The following is a 20000-nucleotide window of genomic DNA, read 5'->3' as shown; positions in this document are numbered from 1 at the left end:
CAAGGGAGGATGGGAAACGAGAGGGGGGAGGGACAAGGAGAGGAAAGGCAAAAGGGTAAGAGAAAAGCGGTGTCGTATGTGGTGGTGATATGCGGTGTGGTATGCGGGGAATGTGTAAAGGGCAGAGCAGGGAGAGCAGCGATGGCAGATATGGTCAAGCGAGAAAATGAACGTTGGAGAAAATGAGCAGCGTGAAAAACAACAGTCACAGAGGTGTGTATGTGTGTATGTGTGTGTGTGGATATGACAGCGTTCGTGAGCGACGAGCAAGACAATGGATACAGAAGCAATGCACGTTTCAATGCAGTGTGCTTGTGGTTGGATGACGTGTACAGATGTGCGTGCGTGTGTGCGTGTGTGTGTGTGTGTGTGTGTGTGTGTGTGTGTAGCAGCAGCAGCAGCGTCAACACAATGAGAGAGAGAGAGAATTCCAGGAAATAGGACGTGTTGATACGCCAACGAAAGGAGAGACACCCACCAAACCCTGTGGGGGAGAGAGGAGAACAGTGTGGCAAACAAGTGTAGCGGTGGTTGGATGTGCTGGTTGGTGGTGGTTCTGGCTGCACGTGTGGTGGTGGTTGGCGTAGTCGTGAACACAAGCGAACGACCAGAAGACAAAGGCCATAACACAGAAACGGGGGGAACCGAAAATTTGAAAATCACACCCAACACGTCCACCACACACTGTGTGGTGTCTAGTGTTGACAACAACCAGAGAACGAAAGAGGCATTATTGGGTAACACATGAACTGGAGACGCGGGAGACAAGGAAGGCAGTGACAGTCGACAGAAGCAACAGTGTAGGCCAGCAACAACCACCACAACCAACAGCAACAACCGTTGCGGGAGGGGGAAGGTTGGCTGTGACAACCATCAACACGCTTGGGAAGCGAAAGAGAAGAACAAGAGATTGGGCAGGCGGGTGGAAGGAAGGAACGATGGGCAAAAGGGCAAGGAAATGGCGAAGAAGAGGTTGGTGCTGTGTGTGTGTGTGCGCGCGCGTGTGTGTGTGTGTGTGCTGCGTGTGTGTGTGTGTGTGCGCGGGTGTGTGTGTGTGTTTGTGTGTGTGTGTGTGCGTGCGTGTGTGTGTGTGTGTGTGTGTGTGTGTGTGTGTGTGTGTGTGTGTGTGTGTGTGTGTGTGTGTGTGTGTGTGTGTGTGTGTGTGTGTGTGTGTGCGTGCACGTACCCCTGTCTGGATTGACTGGAACATGGAGTCGAAGCGGTTGCGAATTTCTGCTGCTTGACTGTCGCTCTCATCCGATGAATCTGACGAGCGAACGCCGACACCGTCATGGTATTGGTGTTGGTGGTGGTATTGGTGGTGGTATTGGTGTTGGTGGTGTTGGTGGTGTTGGTATTGGTATTGGTATTGGTGTTGGTATTGGTGTTGGTGGTGTTGTTGTTGTTGTTGTCGTCGTCGTTGTTGTTGATGTGGAAAATGGTAGTAGAGGCAGGTAGTTTAGTGGTGAGAAATGGAGGAAAATTGTGACGTGACGACGGTGATGGTGCGGAACCAGCCGACAGCAGCAGCAGCAGCGGCAGTCGCAGTACACATGTGAACAGGACCAGTATGCGTGCACGTATGCAAGGTGGGGCCATGTGTGGCAGCGGCAGTGCGATTCCGAACCACCGTCACCACCATCATCTTCGCAGTCGTCACCAACCCACGCATGTGTGTGTGCACGTTGGTGCGACGTCGTGTTGGTGTCCACTCACCACTATCGTCATCGGTGTCTGTTGATGCAAATACATTCAGGTGTATGTGTGATTGAGTGAGTGTGTATGTGTGATTGAATGTCAGCGCGTGCATGCAGGGATGTGTATATGTGTGTATATATGTGTGTATGTGTGCACGCGTGAATGGCAGCATGCACGTGCCTGCATGCACGTAACTCGCAAGTAGACAACTTGCAAGCACGTGTACATGCATGGATGCGTTCTTACCGATTGTTGGTGATGGGTTCAATCGGAGCTGGTTCTGACGCTGCATACAGATGACCACAAGTACACACACACACACGCACGCACACGCACATACGACATGAACATGCAAGTGATGGCGGTGAGGTGAGTTATGGCAGGCAAGGATGGCCTTGCACCTGCATCAGCTCAACCAAATCCATGTCCGCACATGCACACGCACGCACGCACGCCTGCATTCGGAAGTGTCGAATCAGGTATAGTTCTACACACACGCACACACGCACACACGCACATATGTACACATACGCACGCACACACACGTGTACACACAACTACGCACGAGCTGCTCACCACGTTGGTGCGGGCGTTGAGGACGGCGGTGTCGGATGCAAACGACTCCGCACGCGACGGACCAGAGCTCTCATCACCATCACCCCCATCACCACCACCACCACCACCACCACTGCCGCTTGTATCGCCCTTGGTTTTGCCTTTCGTCTTGGCCTTGGCTGCTGTCTTGGCTTGGCTGTCCCCTTCCACTGCTGCTGCGGCTGCTGGTGACGATGTTCGCGTTTGCGCTTGCGCTTGAACACGTTGCTGCTGCTGCTGCTGCTGCTGCTGCTGTGCGAGTGCGACCAAGTTGTTGTTGCTCGTGTCTCGCGATGGTGCCCCGCTGCCTCCCTGCTGCTGCTGCTGCTGCTGATAGTACTCCACGTGGTCCATCTGCCCCAGCGATGATGGCGGCGGCTGCTGGTGCTGCTGGTGTTGATGATGTGGAGGAAGGAGGGGAAGGCGATCAGAGATGGGCGTGTGTTGTTGCTGTTGCTGTTGCTGTTGTTGTTGCATGTGCTGCTGTTGTTGCTGGTACAGCGGGTGTTGCTGGTACAGCAGGTGTTGCTGTGACGGAAGCGCATGATAACCGCTCGCAGGATGCGACAACGATTGGGGCGGTGGCGGTGGCTGCTGCTGCGGATACTGCTGGTGAACATGGGGCTGCTGCTCCGGATACTGCTGGTGGTGGTGGTGGTGGTGCGGTAGCAGCACGGCGTGGGGAGCGGTGATGGGGCTCATCCCGCCAGGATGCACCGTCTATTGCGTGCGTGCGTGCGTGCGTGCGTGCGTGCGTGTGTGTGTGTGTGTGCGTGCGTGCGTGTGTGTTGGTTGGAGATACGATGGAGGGAAGGGTTATAGTGAATGCTGCAGCGTGACGGAATGCTGTGAAGATGAACAACAACACGTGAAATGACAGAACAACAAATATGCCCGCCTCTACAGGCAGTGTCATCAAAATAGCACACGTCCATGCAGACACACACACACACACATACATCCACAAAGACATGTTTATCCCCGAATCACAGAGATCAAAACACACATGCACGCACATCAAATCACACCTGCAGAACGGGTGATGCGTGCGCGTGTTGGCCGGGAGGCGGTTGGTACTGTGGATGGATTGGATGCACCATGCCAGGGTGTGGTAACCACATCTGTTGTTGTGGTTGTTGTTGTTGTTGTTGTTGTTGTTGTTGTTGTTGTTGTTGTTGTTGTTGTTGTTGTTGTTGTTGTTGTTGTTGTTGTTGTTGTTGTTGTTGTTGTTGTTGTTGGTGCTGGTGACCCGGGGGCGGTGTGTATGATGTGCGTTGCTGCGGCTGCTGCTGTACCGGCCGCGAAGTCGACACGGGCATTGTCTGCACACGTGGTCGCATCCCGTCCTCAGACACCTGCCGTTCCCGTCCCCCATACTTCCCCTCGTCCTTCTCATCCCCCTTTGTCCCCTGCTGCTGCTGCTGCTGCTGCTGGTTGGTGCCTGCTGCCTGCAGGGGAGAGCGGCTGTGGCGCTGCTGCACGCGAGCACGCGCACGCAGGGCGGCGTCGTCGGAGGCTGCGGTGGCGGTTGGTGGTGGAGGTGGTGGTGGTGGTAGTGGTGGTGAGATGAGCACGGTATTGCAAAGGCTCCACAGCGAATGAATGATCACCAACTGCAATTGCATCTGACAGACACGTGTGCACACAATGACAGTGACATGTGCTCACCAGCAGAGGAGCTGCGCACTGCAGACCGGAGACGATGAAGTCGTGTATGGTGATGGCGTGGGTTATGTGTGGGTTATGTGTGGGTTATGTGTGTGCCTTCGCGTGTGAAGATGCGTGCGAGTGCGATCTATGCGTGTTGAGGTGCAACAGCAACAGAGGACAAAGCAAGCCAGAGCGACACGGCAGCGTGTTCTGCAACAATATCAATTTCCATCACTCACGTTTGGACGAGCGGCGAACGACAAAATGCTGATGATGACCATGATGATGGTGGTGGTGGTGATGGTGATGGTGGTGATGATGACGGTATGGGAAGCGTGAGTGACAGGTTCAAATCCAAGGACATACATGCAGCACACAAGCACACGCGCACACATGCATGTAAACACGCACACACACGCAGGCACTTTCTGCATCATCTTGCTTGTCGTTCAGTCCTCACCTCGTGCGGACGCGGGTGGAACGTGGCGGAGAAGCCGACAAACGTGACGCTCTGCAGGGACAGAAGAAACACATCCGGCGAGGCCATGAACGGCGTGTCACCTAATGCCGTGTTGTTGTTGGTCATGGTTATGGTGGCGGGTGGTGAGCATGTGGTCGATGGTGGTGAGCGTGTGGGGCTGGTGGTGAATGTGTGGGGCTGGTTGTGGCATCTGAAGCGCAACAGGGTGTGGGTGTGCACAAACAAGGCATCGGCCACGCTCCCAACCACCACCACCACCATCACCACCACCACCACTGCTGCTGCCTTCGTACTGTTGAGTGGCGGCGCGGCGTTGAAGTGGACCTCGTATTTCAGCAGCGGCGCTGCAGGATCCTGCGACAACCTGAGGCGGGGGATGTGTATGTGTGTATGTGTGTATATGTGTATGTGTGTGTATGTGTGTGTATGTGTGTGTGTGTTGTGTTGTGTTATGTGTTGTATTATGTGTGTTATGTGTTGTATTATGTGTGTGTTGTGTGCGTACATGTGCATGTCATGTTGAGGAATTGTTTTGATTGTGTGTGAGCGGACGTGTGCAATCGAGGGCATCACAGCCTGGTACCTCAACACTTTGCAGCACCGCTCACACACAAGCGAAACAACTTCAACAAAAAGCACACAGCACACAATCCCACAGCACACCTCCACCGCACACAGCACACAACCCCACACAATGACTATCACACAACCCCAATCACCGCCCCCCCCCCAAATGCGTCACCTGTAGAGTGGGAGGAGTCGGAGGCGCAGGTGGAGGGCGCGGAAGAAGACGACGGTGGAGAGGGTGGTGACGTGTTTCGTCTCCGGGCGCAGCTGTATCTTCCATCGCTCAAGCACCACCCGCTCCCCCTTTGTGGTGGTGGTGGTGGTGGTCGTGGCGGCAATGGAACATGGCGTGTGGTTGATGAGTTGGTTTGTTGGTTGGTTGCCACATGTATTGTGATGCATGAGGAGGTATGTGTGGGCTGTACCATGATTGAAGGGATTATTCCAAGAGCTATGGGGGAAATCCAGCGAACAAAGGCGCACGCGTTCGCAACCAACGTGCCACCGCTGCACTCTCTAACCTCAAAGTCGTGGATGATGTCGACGTAGAGATCGACCTGGTTTGTCGTTGGGCGCCGGTCCTTCCACGCCTTTGCTACCGCATCCTGTACACCCCCACCACAGGCAGTGGACACACGTACATTGTTACCTACCACACACACACACACACACACACACACACACACACACACACACACACACACACACACACACACACACACACACACACACACACACACACACACACACACACACAGAGCAATCGTGCCTGCTTTTCACCATCGACAACCAAACTCACGGTGACGGTCGGGTTGTGGATGTACTTGAGGCCACGCCAGTCCTGTTCCAAGGCAAGGTCATTCACGAGCATGGGGTGGTCAGGGTCAGCGCGCATACACGTCTCGTAGGTTCACATACAGAGAGAGGGGGCGGGACCAACATACACATGAAATACCGCACGCATACACCTCATATGTGTGACACTTACGGTTGTCCTTAGACTGGTGTTCTTGCTTGTGTGCCGGCTGCCCAAGATGACTTGACACACCTGCATCCGCAACAACAACGAAAGGTGGACGGAAACGTGGATGAGACAGCGCGGTACCTTCAAGGCAAGCGCGCGCACACCTCAACACACACACACACACACACACACAACACATGCACAAGCACGCACACGCACACACACACACGCACGCACACACACACACACACACACACACACACACACACACACACGCACGCACACACACACACACACACACACACACACACACACACACACACACACACACACACACCGTGTCGAAGAAAGCGAGCTGCGACTTGTGCGCCATGAGGTCTTCCTTTGGCGCACTCCACGGGTCATGGAGAGTGGTCATGATGGCACGGGACGAACGCGTCAGGTGTGAAGAACCATCCAGCGAATGAGCAAGGGAAAAATGAATGAACTGGGCTACACACACACACATGTTTGTACGCGCGCGTGTAGACAAGAGAACGTAGAAGAACTCATCCAGACACAACACACACACGCATACACACACGTGTTCACAAACAGAAACGGCCAACACGACACAACGACAACGATAACATTGTCGCATTATTGTGGTGGACGACGAGACAAACAAGCACAGTTCTCTCTCTGTCGAAGAAGAAGAAGAAGAAGAAGACGACTGTCCACGAACAAAGAACGCCTTTGGCGTTGCTATACTCACCAAGGCTTCACGATCACTAACGCGTGAACAAGGGCGAACAGGCGGTGTCTGTTCGTGTGTGGTGCTCCTCGCGCAACAACGACGATGTGATGTTGTGATGTGAGCGGCACAGCGTCGCTTGATCACTCAGCAAGCAAGCGTTTGTCAGCGAGAGCTGCTGGCTGGGTGGTTGGCCTTTTTGTTCAGTTTTCTTCTGTTGCGCTGCTTCTGTGCACTACTATTTGTGTTGTCGTAAACAAAATCGGAAGGACTCGCCAGTTTGTTTTGATTTGTATTTGTGGTGTCGGCTTGCATATCGCACGACTGCACGGTGCGTTTGTTACTCCACGCACACACACACACACACACACACACACATGTCGCTGTCGCATCAGTGCCGTATGCAGTGTGTTGTTGCTTTATGTTTCGCATGGCTACGCATTCAAGCAGGTGGCTGAGTTGGAGTATGATGGCTAACCAGAACTGGATCAGGGAGGCGAGTTGCTTGTTACCGCGTTGGAGCAGAGCTGGAAAAGGTGGGAACAAGAAGAAGTCAATAAAGGCATAAGTTCACTGGGAACTGAAGGTGCACTGGTGCAGGAGTGCTGTAGGGCTCTGGCTGGAAATGTACGTTGGGTTGAAATGAAACACAAAGTCGTAGGAAGGTAACGGGAAAGCGCCAAGCCGATTGTGGGAAATCCTGCAAGAGAAGACCAGCAGCCAGCTCATGGCTGCAAGCACGGCCTTCATCTTCAGCGGCAGTGATCAACGAGCACAGGCCTATGGAGAACAGAAAGAGCCAGCTCCCAGCGTTGGTTTGGTCGAGTGTAGGACTGTGTGCACTTGAAGAAGAAGATTTGACGCTCTTGTGCACACACCAAGGATCCAAGGAGGGGCACGAAGCTACGAGTGTTTTAGCTTCGAAGCGGTGATGATACATGTCATGGCCACGTTGCACAATGTCTGCAGGTGCGGCGTGTGCGTGTTTGAGCGAGGAACAGATCCGCATCAGATGATGGAGGAAGAAGAGGAGGAGGGGGGTGAGCGTGAGTTGGCGGTGAACAACAGCACGTGTTCATTGTCTTGTGTGTACATGTGTATGTGTGTGTTTTGTGTGGTGATGATCAGGTCGACCACAGCACATCATCGGAAAGCACTTCGACAGAGTCGCTTGTAGTGACATCAATACAGCATCGTGTGCAATCACGTCCCATCATTGCTGATGGTTTGCTTGCACTGGGATCGTGATGCATGTAACACGCAAGCACACATCACACTGATGACGCAGGCTGAATAATGGGACAGCGGAAAGAAATTGGTCGTGACACACACACACACACACACATGACTGCTCCACTGACGTGATGACTGTGTGGAAACTCGTGTTTTTCCATCAAGCCATCCATCCTCGTTCATCGTGTCTACCCCAACACACACACACACACACACACACACACACACACACACACACACACACACACACACACACACACACACACACACAGGGTCTCCTCACCTGAAATGCGGTGTTGGACTGCAGCTTTAACCACGACTTGGAAAAGGGAGGGGAGAAGTGGAGCTGGTTCGTCTGGCTGCGCGGCACGAACCGTAACGAGAACGACGCTAGGTCGTCAAGGTGGTGAGTTGTGAGCCAGGCCTTGACCTTTGCCTCATCACCATCCAGCTTCGCAATGGCCCGCTTCAGCGCATCCGACACAATCTGCCCCTGCCGCTGTCTTGCGTGCTTTGCAGCCTGCACACACACACCATGCACATGAGGTTTGGTGTGTGTGTGTGTGTGTGTGCGTGTGTGCGTGCATGCGTATGTGTGTGTGTGTGTGCGTATCGTATGTGAGAGATTGCACAGGCCAAAGTATCAATGTGCCGTGAGGAGCAAAGAAACAAACAAAGCGAAGCGAACCACACACACACACACACACACACACACACACACACACACACACACACACACACACACACACACACGTGATAGCAGTACGCTTCACACAGCCACAACCACCAGCACCCACCCCCATCACCAAGCAACACCAATCACCAATCACCAAGCAACACCAATCACCAATCATCCTATCATCCTATCATCACGCACCAGGACGGCGCCGACGATGACGGCGTGCAGAAAGAGATGCGATGGAAGGCGATCAACCACCTTCCGCGCCTCCTCAATGCGCTCTCGGTCAATCTTGCGCACTTCCGTGAGCTCGACTCGTCGCAGCAGTAGTGCTGTCGGCGACACATCCTTCTGCCCATAAGGGATGGCTGCACGCCACACAAGAACAAACAGGAAACATTCATGTCATGTGATGTGATGAGGAAGATCGGTTGCCTGGTTGCCTGGTTTGTGTGTGTGTGTGTGTGTGTGTGTGTGTGTGTGTGTGTGTGTGTGTGTGTGTGTGTGTGTGTGTGTGTGTGTGTGTGTGTGGTGTGGAAGACAGGCAATCAACAGTTCAACCCCCCTTCCCCTGTCACAACAAAGGCACGCATAACGGCCCCCGCCTCCTCCCATCATCACCACCTGCACCACCACCAACGCTGTGCATACCGGAAGCGATGAGCAACAGCTCCGACACCTTGGGCCGCTGGTCGAATTGCGTAAACTCGTATCGGCTGCAGATGGTCTTCAGGCTGGAGAGGGCGGTACCCAAGTGGTGGATAAAGCTGTCAAGCTGCGGCAGGGGACCGAGCGAACTGTGTACGCTGGCGGTGAGCTGCTGCACAAACAGCGAGGTGGCCGCCGAACCGGAACGCGCGACATTGCTCCCACACATCCACTCGCCCCGATCTTGCTGTGTCTTGGCGCGTTTCTCGGGTGGCTCGTCCCTGCCCGTGTCATCCACGTCCTGACTCCCATCACCATGCCGTGACGCCGTGGCACATGCTGGCGCTGGCGCTGGCACCTGTTGTTGTTGTCTCGGTGCACGATCACCTTCGGTCAGGTACCTTGCGATTTCTGCCGCGTTTGGCTGCATCCACACAAAGGGGTTGTACAGCATGTGCACAAGCTGTGGCGGCACGCTGCTCGCGCAGTAGCCCGTGTCTGTGACTGTGGGCGTTGACGGTATGTGCTCTGTTGGGGCTCCTGGTCTCAGGGCTCCTGGTCTCAGGGATGACGCAGATGGGGGCATGGGCACGGGCACTGCAGGTGCCTGCTGGTGTTGCTGTGGTCCCTGCTGCAGATGGTGTCGCTGGTGTTCGTCGTGTTGCGCACTGGCGGTGTGCGTGTGCCCTTGCTCGGGAGCGGGGTGTTGCTGTGGCGACTGGCGTGCTAACTGGTGCATCATAACCATCATCCCGCTGCCCGGATCCTGGTAGGTTGCGGTGTCAGCCATGGTGCTGGACGTTATCGGGGTGGCAGCAGTGGAGTATGGCAGTTGCTGAGATGGGAACGCCATGGCCTGGCGGTGCTGCTGACGGTGCTGCTGGCGGGTTGGCAGCACGCTGGATGGCTGTCGCTGTGCGGGCGATTGTTGCTGTTGGTAGGCATGGACGTGGGGGCAAGTGCGTGGCTGGTCCTGCTGCGTTGTTGACACGCGTGACACGCTGACAGGGACAGGGGCCATGTGGGGTGCACGGCTGACGCCTGCGGTGGTGGCAGCGGTGACGTAGCGGGGCTGTTCTGGCGAGTCACGGGGCTGTTGCTCCTGCTGCTGCTGCTGCTGCTGCTGCTGCATCACATGTTGCTGAAGTTGGTGTACCTGCTGCAGTTGCTGGTGGCGTTGCTGCCAGGCAACAGCCTCCACGCTCCGTTGGAATGCAGGGGCGTGTTGGTGGTGTGGGGCTTGGTGCACGCTTGCTGTGGGTGCCTTGAACGAAACGCCACCTGGGGACGTTTGCGGAGTTGAATCGCGCGTTCCAGCCGACATGCTCATCCCCGCGGATTCCGCATCATTCTGCGTGTGTGTGTGTGTGTGTGTGTGTGTGTGTGTGTGTGTGTGTGTGTGTGTGTGTGGATGTGTGCGCAGTTGTGCATGTGTGTTGTGAGCAAACGTTTTGGATGTTTGTCAATGAATGGAGTGAACAGTGAAGGACAGGAATGTTTCCTGCCACGCCTTGCATAGATGCCCTCAACAAGTACGGCGAGCCACTCGCGATCTCAGGCACTCACCCAGGTTGGCGCAAGGTCGGTTGCGGTGGCGCCATTGCCTTGTCTTGCCATGATGGAGCCTTGCATGGCGAGTGGAAGCTTGGAAGGGAAGTGTGGCTGGCTTGGTGATGAGTGGCGGTTCTTGGTTTCGTGCAAGCTCATTGATTGGTAGCCGGTGGTCGATTTCCTTTCAATGTCTCGTGGTCGCTGTTCAGGTTGGAGAAATGAACAAGTCAGGCATGCAAGTGTCAGTTCCAGGCAGAAGGCAAGCGCAAGGCGAAGTCGAAGTGGTGTCCACCAAAATTCACAGTCACAGTGACACAACCGACGATGACGCAGTCATGAAGTCCAGTTGTCAGCAAAAGTCGCAAATGGGTCTAAGCCAAAACCCAAAACTTAGGACAGCGAGACAGCGGCGTGTCAGGCCCACGCCCTTTGTTGAAAGATAGAAAAGGCGCAACAGAGCGCAACAAATGGAAATGCCACAACAGTGCGAAACAACGCACACGATCCAAACAAACAGTTGCTTGCCTGTTTGCCTGATCGTTCGCTTGTTACAACACGAACCAACCGTGTCGACGAATTGTGTTACGCCAGACAGGCAGGCACACAGGCAGAGGCAGAGGCAGAGGCGAGCCCGGACGAATGCCGTCAATGCGGTTGCCTCAAAGCGAGATGTGCTGGAGATATGCAAGACTCCGCCACCAACCACCCTGTCGACAAAATCAAACGTGTCCGTATGTGTCCGTTTGCGTGTGTGTGTGTGTGTGTGTGTGTGTGTGTGTGTGTGTGTGTGTGTGTGTGTGTGTGTGTGTGTGTGTGTGTGTGTGTGTGCGTGAGTGTGAGACAGGCGTGATGCATGCCAAAATGCGATTGACAAGTGAGCGAAGTTGATGATTCTTTAGCAAGAAAGGAGCCTTGAGGGCGGTCATCGACAGGCAACGGCATGGGGAGGGGAGGGTGCAAGGTAGGTAGGGATCACTATCATCACTATCGTCAGGGTATCGGTGCTGGGGTGTCGGCATGTTGTACATCAAACGGCCTCCCTCCCTCTCACCTGCTGTTCCAAAAACACCCCCCTGCCGTGTACACAAAGACGTCGTCGCAAACGCAGAGTTTATGTGTGTCAGAGGACAGCGCAGCTGTTCTGCCAAGCTGCACTTGTTTCAACGGAGTGGCTGCTTGCGGTGTGTAATTGCTGTTTTGTTGTTGTGAGTTGGATGTTGGGTTGGAAGGGAGAAAGCAATGGGCGCACAAAACTTGCCTTGGATTTTGCTTGCGTGGACTGAAAAATAGGATGACTCCGCATTTGGGCGACGCCCGCACAAGCCGCAGTCCTGGCTGGAGGAAGGGAGGAAAAGAGAAGGAGGAATCGAGAAGAACTGAGGCAACGGAGGAGGTGTACCTGCGACGCGCACGCCAACATAAACAACCCCAAACACAAACAAACCCACAAGCTGGAGCAGTCCTGCCTCGAGGAAGGCGGCTCTGCGTCGTCGCTCAGTCTCTTCTTGCTGCACTGCACAGCAGAACAAGATCTGACGACGTGCGTCATCAAGCTTGCCGTGTCTTGCTTCTTGTCTGTCCTCCCTGTCGCGTAACTTTCTCCACTTCGCTCCACTTCTTTGCACCATTCAAACCTTCGCGTCGCGCGCTCATCGTGCTTGCAAGCAAGCAACCTTAAACGCAAATTTGCCTTTCAAAAAGTCAAAATTGCTTTTGCCACGCAAAGCAAACCGTTGCTGTCGCAGCAAAAACAAAAACTTGCAACAAGCAACAAGCAAGCAAAGCCAAGCAAACAATGCCCTGCCTGACTGCCTGCAAGCACATACGCCGCCACAAAGCCACGCATCAGTTTTTCACACACACACGCAGCAAGTTCCCTGCCCTCAAACTCGCCTCGTTTGCTTGCTTGCTCGTTTGCTGCTAGGTAGGTGTGTGTGGTGGTGCGTGTGGCACGTCATCCTCATCACACAGCCAGCAGAACGCACGCTTGCTGCTGTCGCTACCATTGCACAGGCAACACGAGTCAAGAAGCAGAAGGAGCTCTGTGGTTGGTCACATCCGTCACTTTGTCACATCACACGCAACAGAACACACATCACACGCACAAAGTTCACTCAGGTCATTGCTGCTGTGCGCGCTCGCTCGCACGCTGCTGTCACCCAGACCCCCACTCTGCATTTGATCTTGCTCTGTTCCCCTCTCTGCCCTTTCCACCACCAGCTCGCATCCTGCTTCAACTGCCAGTCTCGCTGCTGTCACCCACCCACCCTTACTTACACACTTCCACTCACACACACACACACCCGACCACATTCACTCACTCACGCCCTTCACACACGCGCCACCCCACCCGCTCGTCTGCAATTCATTCCCCCCCCTCCTGCTGCCCACCCCATCACCACCAACACGTGGTATGTTGCTGTCTTGTTGCATTGGTGGTGCACATCCACCCACCTGCGTGCGGGCTTTTGTGTGCCTCACGCGGTTCTCATGGCACATCGCCAAACCGTTGCGCCACACCCCATATGTTGTGTTGTGTTGAGCTGGTTGGTTGGTTGTGCACATCAACACACGCGCGCGCACGCCTGTCACCCAAGCAGAAACACGCCCATTGTGCCATGCCAAACACCTACTGCACACCCACCGACCCACCCATTCATTGATCCGTTGGCTCATTCATTGCTTCGTTCATTTCCTGTTTTCATGTGACGCTGGATGCCATCGCTGTTGCCATTGATTCACTTTGGGCTCGCACCCGCGCCACCACGCCTTACTCTCTGCCCATCCATCGTCCCCACTCCACTCGTCGCGCGGCAGCACACGCAAACCATTGCTCGTTCCTTTGTTTCGCGTATCGTTCTCATCGCGCCACAACAACAACAACAACAACACCAACAACACCACCAACAACAACAACAACAACAACAACAACACCAACAACACCAACAACAACAATAACTCACGAAACACCAGGTGCGTGCCTACGCCTTGCCTTGTGTTGCTTCGCCACATCACCACCACCACCACCACCACCACCACCAATGGCAACAACGCAAACTACGCCATCACAGTGCCACAACATCACCTCAACCAACTGCGTGCTCTCATCTAATGGTGCTCCCTCCCCGCCTACGCTGTGCCACCACCACTGCCAACGATCACATCACGGCGCAGCCTTTGTTTCTTGCTTTGAAGGCTGACAGCCGAGCCGCATAGATAACGCGCGCCGGCATCTGTTCCTATCTGGAACATACCCTTCATGGCGCAGCCTCATCCCCAACAAACACGTTCCACCATGCGGGCAGCTGTGCTGCTCCTGTGCATCGTCACGACGGCCTTTGTCGCTCTCTCACGTGGTAAGCGGACCATAGGCTTTGCTTGCTTGTTCTTGGTTGCTTGCTTTTACACCCTTGCTTTTACTTGCTTGCTTGCGCATGCATGCATGCACTTGTAAGCGTTCTGTGGCAAGGTCTGACTGAGGGTGTTGCTCGCTCGGAGTATGCGCTGACACCACCACCACCGTCACCACTGTCACCACGGCACTGTTAGCACGTTATCCCAACACCCCCACTGCTAGTCACACTACCGTGGCTACACTCACCCCACTGCCACCACCAACACCACCACCGCTATCACCCTCACCTAACCCTTGCTCTTCTTGTTACTTCAGGCGTGGCAGCGCAGGACGTGCCGTTCCAGGCGAATGCAACGCTGAGCCTGCCGTTGCTGAATGCAGACTTTGAGATGCCGGCGCTGCTGTCTGGTGGCGACTCGGGCCCAAGCAACGACGTCCCAAACTGGGAGGCAACGCCCTCGGACGATCTCTCCAGCGCCTTTGTCGCCCGGCCCGCGCGTGGCCAGTATGCGCCGTTGGACCCGCTGCCCATGCCTGCAAGCAACCGCCAAGTGCTGCGCATGGGCGGCACCGTCAGCGTGGAACAGATTGTGTCCCCGGCCCAGCTGCGTGCCGCCCTCACAGACACCACGTCGTGCGCGCTGGCGTGCATTGACCACATCACCATCTCCTTTGCCTTTGGCCTCCCCGATGGTGGCGTTGGCAGCCAGGCACCAGGCACCGTGCGCTTGCTTGTTGGCTCGTCCCTGCAGACGCTCATCAACACCAACATCAACGCCGCCCCTGCGCCGGGTACCTTCTCCCTGGTCACGGTGGAGGCGGACGTGGACGGCGCCACCCTCGCCACCATGCTGACGCAGGGGCTTGTGCTGGGCGTGTCTGCGCTCGGCCGCACCGGTGACGGCTTTGACATTGACGCCATATCGCTCGTTGGCCGCCGCTGCGACGTGGCCGCTCCCATCTCCTCCCTGGGCAATGCAGACTTTAGCTCGCCGGACATCGCTTCCGGCCAGGCCACGCCCCCCTATTTCCCAAGCAACTGGACGCTGGGCGCATTTCCCGGCTCGTCGCAGCAGCCCACACTCAGAGCCGCCGTGACCAGCATCCCATCGTCGCTCGCTGCAAACGGTTTGCTGTCGCCGCCGCAGTGGCTTCGGCTGGAAAACACGGGCTCTCTCGCCCAGAACGCGTCCCTCTCCTCCCCGGACGCCCGCCTGTACGTCAACTCCGCACGCGGCACCGTCTTCGTTGCGCTTGGCGTGGTGGTGACCGAGGAGAGTTCGGTCGCGTTCCCGGACACATTTGATGTGGACGTGTTGGCTGCCGCTGATGGCGCTGTTGTTGCGTCCACCAGCATTGTTGCATCTCGCGACCTGACGGCAGATACGCCCACGTGCATCCCCGTTGTTGGGGCGCTTGACCTGTCACAGCAGAGCACGCGGGAGGCGTTGCTTGGCAGCGGGCTCACGGTCCGCTTTGCATCTGATGGACAGAAGACACGCGCCAATGTCGACCGCGTTCGTCTCTTCCTCTCCGCTCCGGGCCTCACGCAAGACGACATCACAACAACAACAACAACAACAACAACTACAACAACAACAACTACAACAACAACAACAACTACAACAACTACAACTTCAACAAGCACTACAACAACAACTACGACAACAACAACAACAACGACAACAACAACTACGACAACAACAACTACAACCACAACTTCAACAAGCACTTCGACGACGGCTGATTTCGCGGTGCCCGAGGACTATGACACATACTTCACGGAGCTGCCCTCCAATGCCACGCTGCTGTTCACGCCGAGCGAGGTGTTGCAAGACACCCGGTCCTCCTCAAGCCGCTGCTTCCAGCTGTGCACGCTGAGCCAGTCGTGCCTTGGCGTTGTGTTGTCTAGTCCACGTGACGGCGGTGCGACGTGGCGGTGTGTGCTGCTGTCGGGCTTCGACCAAGACACGTTTGCGGACAACTCAGACCCCAACCGCCACTCGCTCACCCGCAATGTCATGACCACCACCATCACCGTCGGAACGCCCCCAGCAGCTTCCACAACAACTTCAACGACGACCACGACAATGACAACGACAACGACCAGCACGAGCACGACTGAGCTTGGGCCGCTCGAGTTTTCGCCGCGTGTGATGGAGTACTATGACCTGGTGTATGTTGGTGCCGTTCCCGGCAACGAGGGCAACGTGTCTGAGTTTTCTGCCGTTGACGAAGTGGGCGGTGTTGTGGACACGGTGGAGACAGACGACCCAGACACGTGCTTTGCGCTCTGCTCGCTGCAGGCCGCGTGTGTCGGCGTGTATGTCCGCGCCACGGCAGCAGACAACATCACCTGTGCGCTGATGCGGTTCCTGGGCACGGAGCAGGTCACCACCCGCTACTCGTACTCCTTTGAGAAGCGCCCGACAACCACGCAGTCGTCCACCACCTCCACCCCGCCGCCATCCTTCACCCTCTCCCCGGAGCTGCAGGCCAAGTACACGGTGGTGTATGAGGGCCACGTTGCAGGCAACACGGGGCCCTTCTTCGAGTTTTCCACGGCATACGACGCGGCGGCGCTGTTGGATGTGGAGCGCGCCATCACCCCTGACCTGTGCCTGCTGCGCTGTGAGAACGTGGATGCGTGTCTGGGCGCGTATGCGTACGTTCGCAACGACGCGTGGCGGTGTCGGTTGCTGAGCAACCTCGGCGTGTCTGCTGCCTCTGCCGTCGCCTCGTACAGCTACAGCCGGAACAACCCGCCAAACGCCACAACAACCGCAGCACCGTCAAGCACAGCAGCTGCGACCAGCAGCACCACCACAGCAGGAGGGACACCGCAACCATCGCCCGTGGCAACAACGCCAGAGCCAGCAACAACAACGACGGTGCTCATCACAGGCACACCCATGCCGTCTCCAACACTCATCACCTCCACGTCGCTCCTGCCGACATCCACGAGCACCACGACGCAACTGCCTTTATCGTCATCATCATCGACTACCACAGCCACGACGACAACAAGCACAAGCACAACAACTACTTCAACAGCAACGCTTGTGGTTCCCGCTGGGTTTGCGCGTGCGTTTGCGCAGTTGAACGAGACGGACACATTCGCCTACAAACCAGAGCACGTGCGGCGGCGTGTTCGCTTGCAGTCGTCGTCTTGCTTCAACCTGTGTCTTTCCGATGCGTCGTGCATGGGCCTCGTGTTGCAGGAGCCTGGCTCTGACCAGTGGGACTGCGTGTTCTTGTCGGACTTTGACGGAATTGTGCCGGCCACCATGCCCTCGCAGTACTCGTTCATGCGCCTGCCATCCACCGCAAGCACCACCACCACCACGACCACCACCACCACAACCACAACGACGACCACGACCACAACCACGACGACGACAACAACACCACCACCAATTGTGGTGCCAGAGTCGTTTACCGAGCTCGGCGGCGACGAGGTGTTCACATATGCGCCAAAGCACGTGCTGCGATCGTCTCGCACATCCGCGCAGACGTGCTTCAACCTGTGCCAGCTCTCGTCCACGTGCCTTGCGCTCATCCTTGACGCCCCCGGGCGTGGGGCGTGGGCGTGCACGCTGCTGTCCGACGTCACTGGGGTGGAGGACAACACGGACCCGAACCGCCACAGCTACATGCGCAACATTGCCACCACCACCATCGTCCCAGAGACGGTCACGGAGACAACGACCACGACGACCACCACCACCACGACCACAGCTTCCCAGAACATCACGACCACCAGCACCACGACGTTGAGTACGACGACAATCACGACCACATCGTCTTCATCGTCAACGTCGTTCTCTGGCGGTGGTTCTGGCACCAGCACCAGCACTTCCACAACCACGACCACGACGACGACGACGACGACGACGACGACGACGACGACGACGACGACGACGACAACGACGACGACGACCACTTCGACGTTGCCACCGATTGCGGTTCCAGACACGTTCACGGAAGTGAACATCACGCTGACGCTGACGTATGCACCGAACCACGTGCTGTCGTCGTTCCGCCAGTCGTCAGACATGTGCTTTGCATTGTGCAAGCTGTCACCCACGTGTTTTGGATTGATCCTGGACAGGCCGGGCAACAACACGTGGCAGTGCACGCTGCTGTCGTCATTCACGGGCACGACAGCAAACAGCGACCCAGACCGCCACAGTTACACGCGGAACCTCGTCACATCCACCGTCACCCCGGCCACGACCACCACGACAACCACCACGGTGTCTAGTTCTGGCGAGACTTCGACCAGCACCACAACAACGACAACGACTACCACGACAACCACAACCACGACAACCACAACGACAACGACGACGACACTGACAAACGTCACAATGACGACGACAACGACAACAACAACAACAACCACGGAGTCAAGTTCTGGTGAGACATCGACCAGCACCACAACAACGACGACAACGAGTTTGAACGAGACGTCCACCTCATCTCCTTCCACAACAACGACGACCATCTCCACCACCGGCACGCGCAACACCACGACCACGACCACGAGCACGTCGACCACAACTGTCGCTACAAACACCACCACAGCCACCGCAACAACAACAGCACCGCCTGTCACGGAGACATCCACTGGAAGCATTTCTCTCACGACCACATCGACCTCGCAGATTGGGTCGTTCACGTTCTTCATCGCCGCTGACTTTGACGCGCTTGCAGGCAACGACCGGCGCCGCACACGCTTGGAGATGTCTCTTCGCGAATCATTGGGGCAGCAGGGCATCGACACGTCAAGTCTGACGTTTTCGTTTGCGCCCGGGTCTGTTGCTGTGACCGTCACGGGACCCTCGGCGGATGTTGTTGCCGTTCGTGATGCAACCATGGCGTCCAACCTTATGCTCACGCACAACGGCGAAACCTACGCCCTCCTCTCAAGTGCGTGTGTGTGGGTATGTGTGGGTGTTGGTGTGGGTGTTGGTGTGGGTGTTGGTGTATTAAGGGCAACAGCAGCAGTCATGTTGTGTGTGCTCATGTGCATTTGGAGCAACAGCAATGATTGCCTTTGCGTTCGTGCGTGTTTTTTGCCGCTGCCACTGTAGCTCTGTTCTTCTCTGTCGTCAACATGCTGTGCCACATCTCACCTCCACCCCCCCCCCCCCCGGCGGAATCTCGCAAATGCAGGTGCACCACCCACGACCACCCCGCCGCCACAGCAGGCGTCATCATCGGATGACACGGGCGCCATTGTGGCCGGGGTTGTCGTTGGCGTCGTTGTTGTCGGGTTGCTGCTCACCGTCGCTGTCATGCGGCACAAGCAGCACACGAAAGGCACATATGTTGTTGACGAGGACCAATTGCCGCCAGAGGAAGTGGTGTCGCCGACCGAGTTTGCCTACGACGACTTCCAAGCCCTGTATCCGACGGAGGGCTCCAGCACATCGCTGCTGCAGTCAGATGCTGAGCGCACGTACTCGTTCCGCGAGCCACCGTCATCCGCGACCGAGACGAAATCGCTGGACCCGTCACTGGCGTCGCTGGTGATGAGTGACCCGGGCAACATGCACCTCGCCCCGCCGGCCCCACGCATGCGCATGCACAACACGACGCAGGCGGACAAGAAGCAACATCAGCAGCAGCAGCAACAACAAGGACAACAACAAGGGCAACAGCAACAACAGCATCAAGGGCACCCGCCCATCTCGCAGGAGCACTTGCAGGCGCCTGACGGGAACTTGCTCGAGCACGACACGAGCCGGTCGAGCACAGCGACGGTGCGCAACTCTGTTGTGGAGTTGGATATGGACACGCCAGAGAGTCACACCAGCGCGGGTGGGGCGCACCACATGGACA

General features: G+C 56.3%; 3 protein-coding genes across 3 annotated transcripts in view; 1 reads left to right on the top strand and 2 right to left on the bottom strand.

Moving 5' to 3' along the window:
* Positions 1-1345: 1345 nt before the first annotated feature.
* Positions 1346-6594, bottom strand: PTSG_10423 (uncharacterized protein; the record flags this gene model as incomplete). Its single annotated transcript, XM_004988745.1, has 13 exons — positions 1346-1734; positions 1945-1984; positions 2275-2934; positions 3588-3808; positions 3961-3978; positions 4182-4209; positions 4403-4503; positions 4717-4787; positions 5166-5293; positions 5512-5595; positions 5790-5831; positions 5979-6038; positions 6292-6594. 13 exons carry the CDS (start codon positions 6592-6594, stop codon positions 1460-1462), a joined length of 2031 nt encoding a protein of 676 aa, XP_004988802.1. The 3' UTR covers positions 1346-1459.
* Positions 6595-7629: 1035 nt separating this feature from the next.
* PTSG_10422 (uncharacterized protein) lies at positions 7630-10954 on the bottom strand (the record flags this gene model as incomplete). The annotated part of the gene is made up of 5 exons (XM_004988744.1): positions 7630-7976; positions 8204-8440; positions 8798-8967; positions 9251-10598; positions 10814-10954. 5 exons carry the CDS (start codon positions 10952-10954, stop codon positions 7959-7961), a joined length of 1914 nt encoding a protein of 637 aa, XP_004988801.1. The 3' UTR covers positions 7630-7958.
* A 1633-nt stretch (positions 10955-12587) lies between these two features.
* The window catches only part of PTSG_10421 (uncharacterized protein), an 8369-nt gene continuing 956 nt past the window's right edge, over positions 12588-20000 (top strand). Inside the window, exons 1-4 of the mRNA XM_004988743.1 lie at positions 12588-12845; positions 13973-14154; positions 14469-19085; positions 19332-20000. The exon at positions 19332-20000 is cut by the window's right edge and continues 956 nt beyond it. Coding sequence (XP_004988800.1) covers positions 14058-14154; positions 14469-19085; positions 19332-20000 — 5383 coding nt within the window. The 5' untranslated portion in view covers positions 12588-12845; positions 13973-14057. The remainder of the gene's footprint in view (positions 12846-13972; positions 14155-14468; positions 19086-19331) is intronic.

Source organism: Salpingoeca rosetta, assembly GCF_000188695.1.
Source record: "Salpingoeca rosetta unplaced genomic scaffold supercont1.33, whole genome shotgun sequence".
Taxonomy (NCBI): domain Eukaryota; class Choanoflagellata; order Craspedida; family Salpingoecidae; genus Salpingoeca; species Salpingoeca rosetta.
This window is presented reverse-complemented; position numbering and strand designations above follow the sequence as displayed.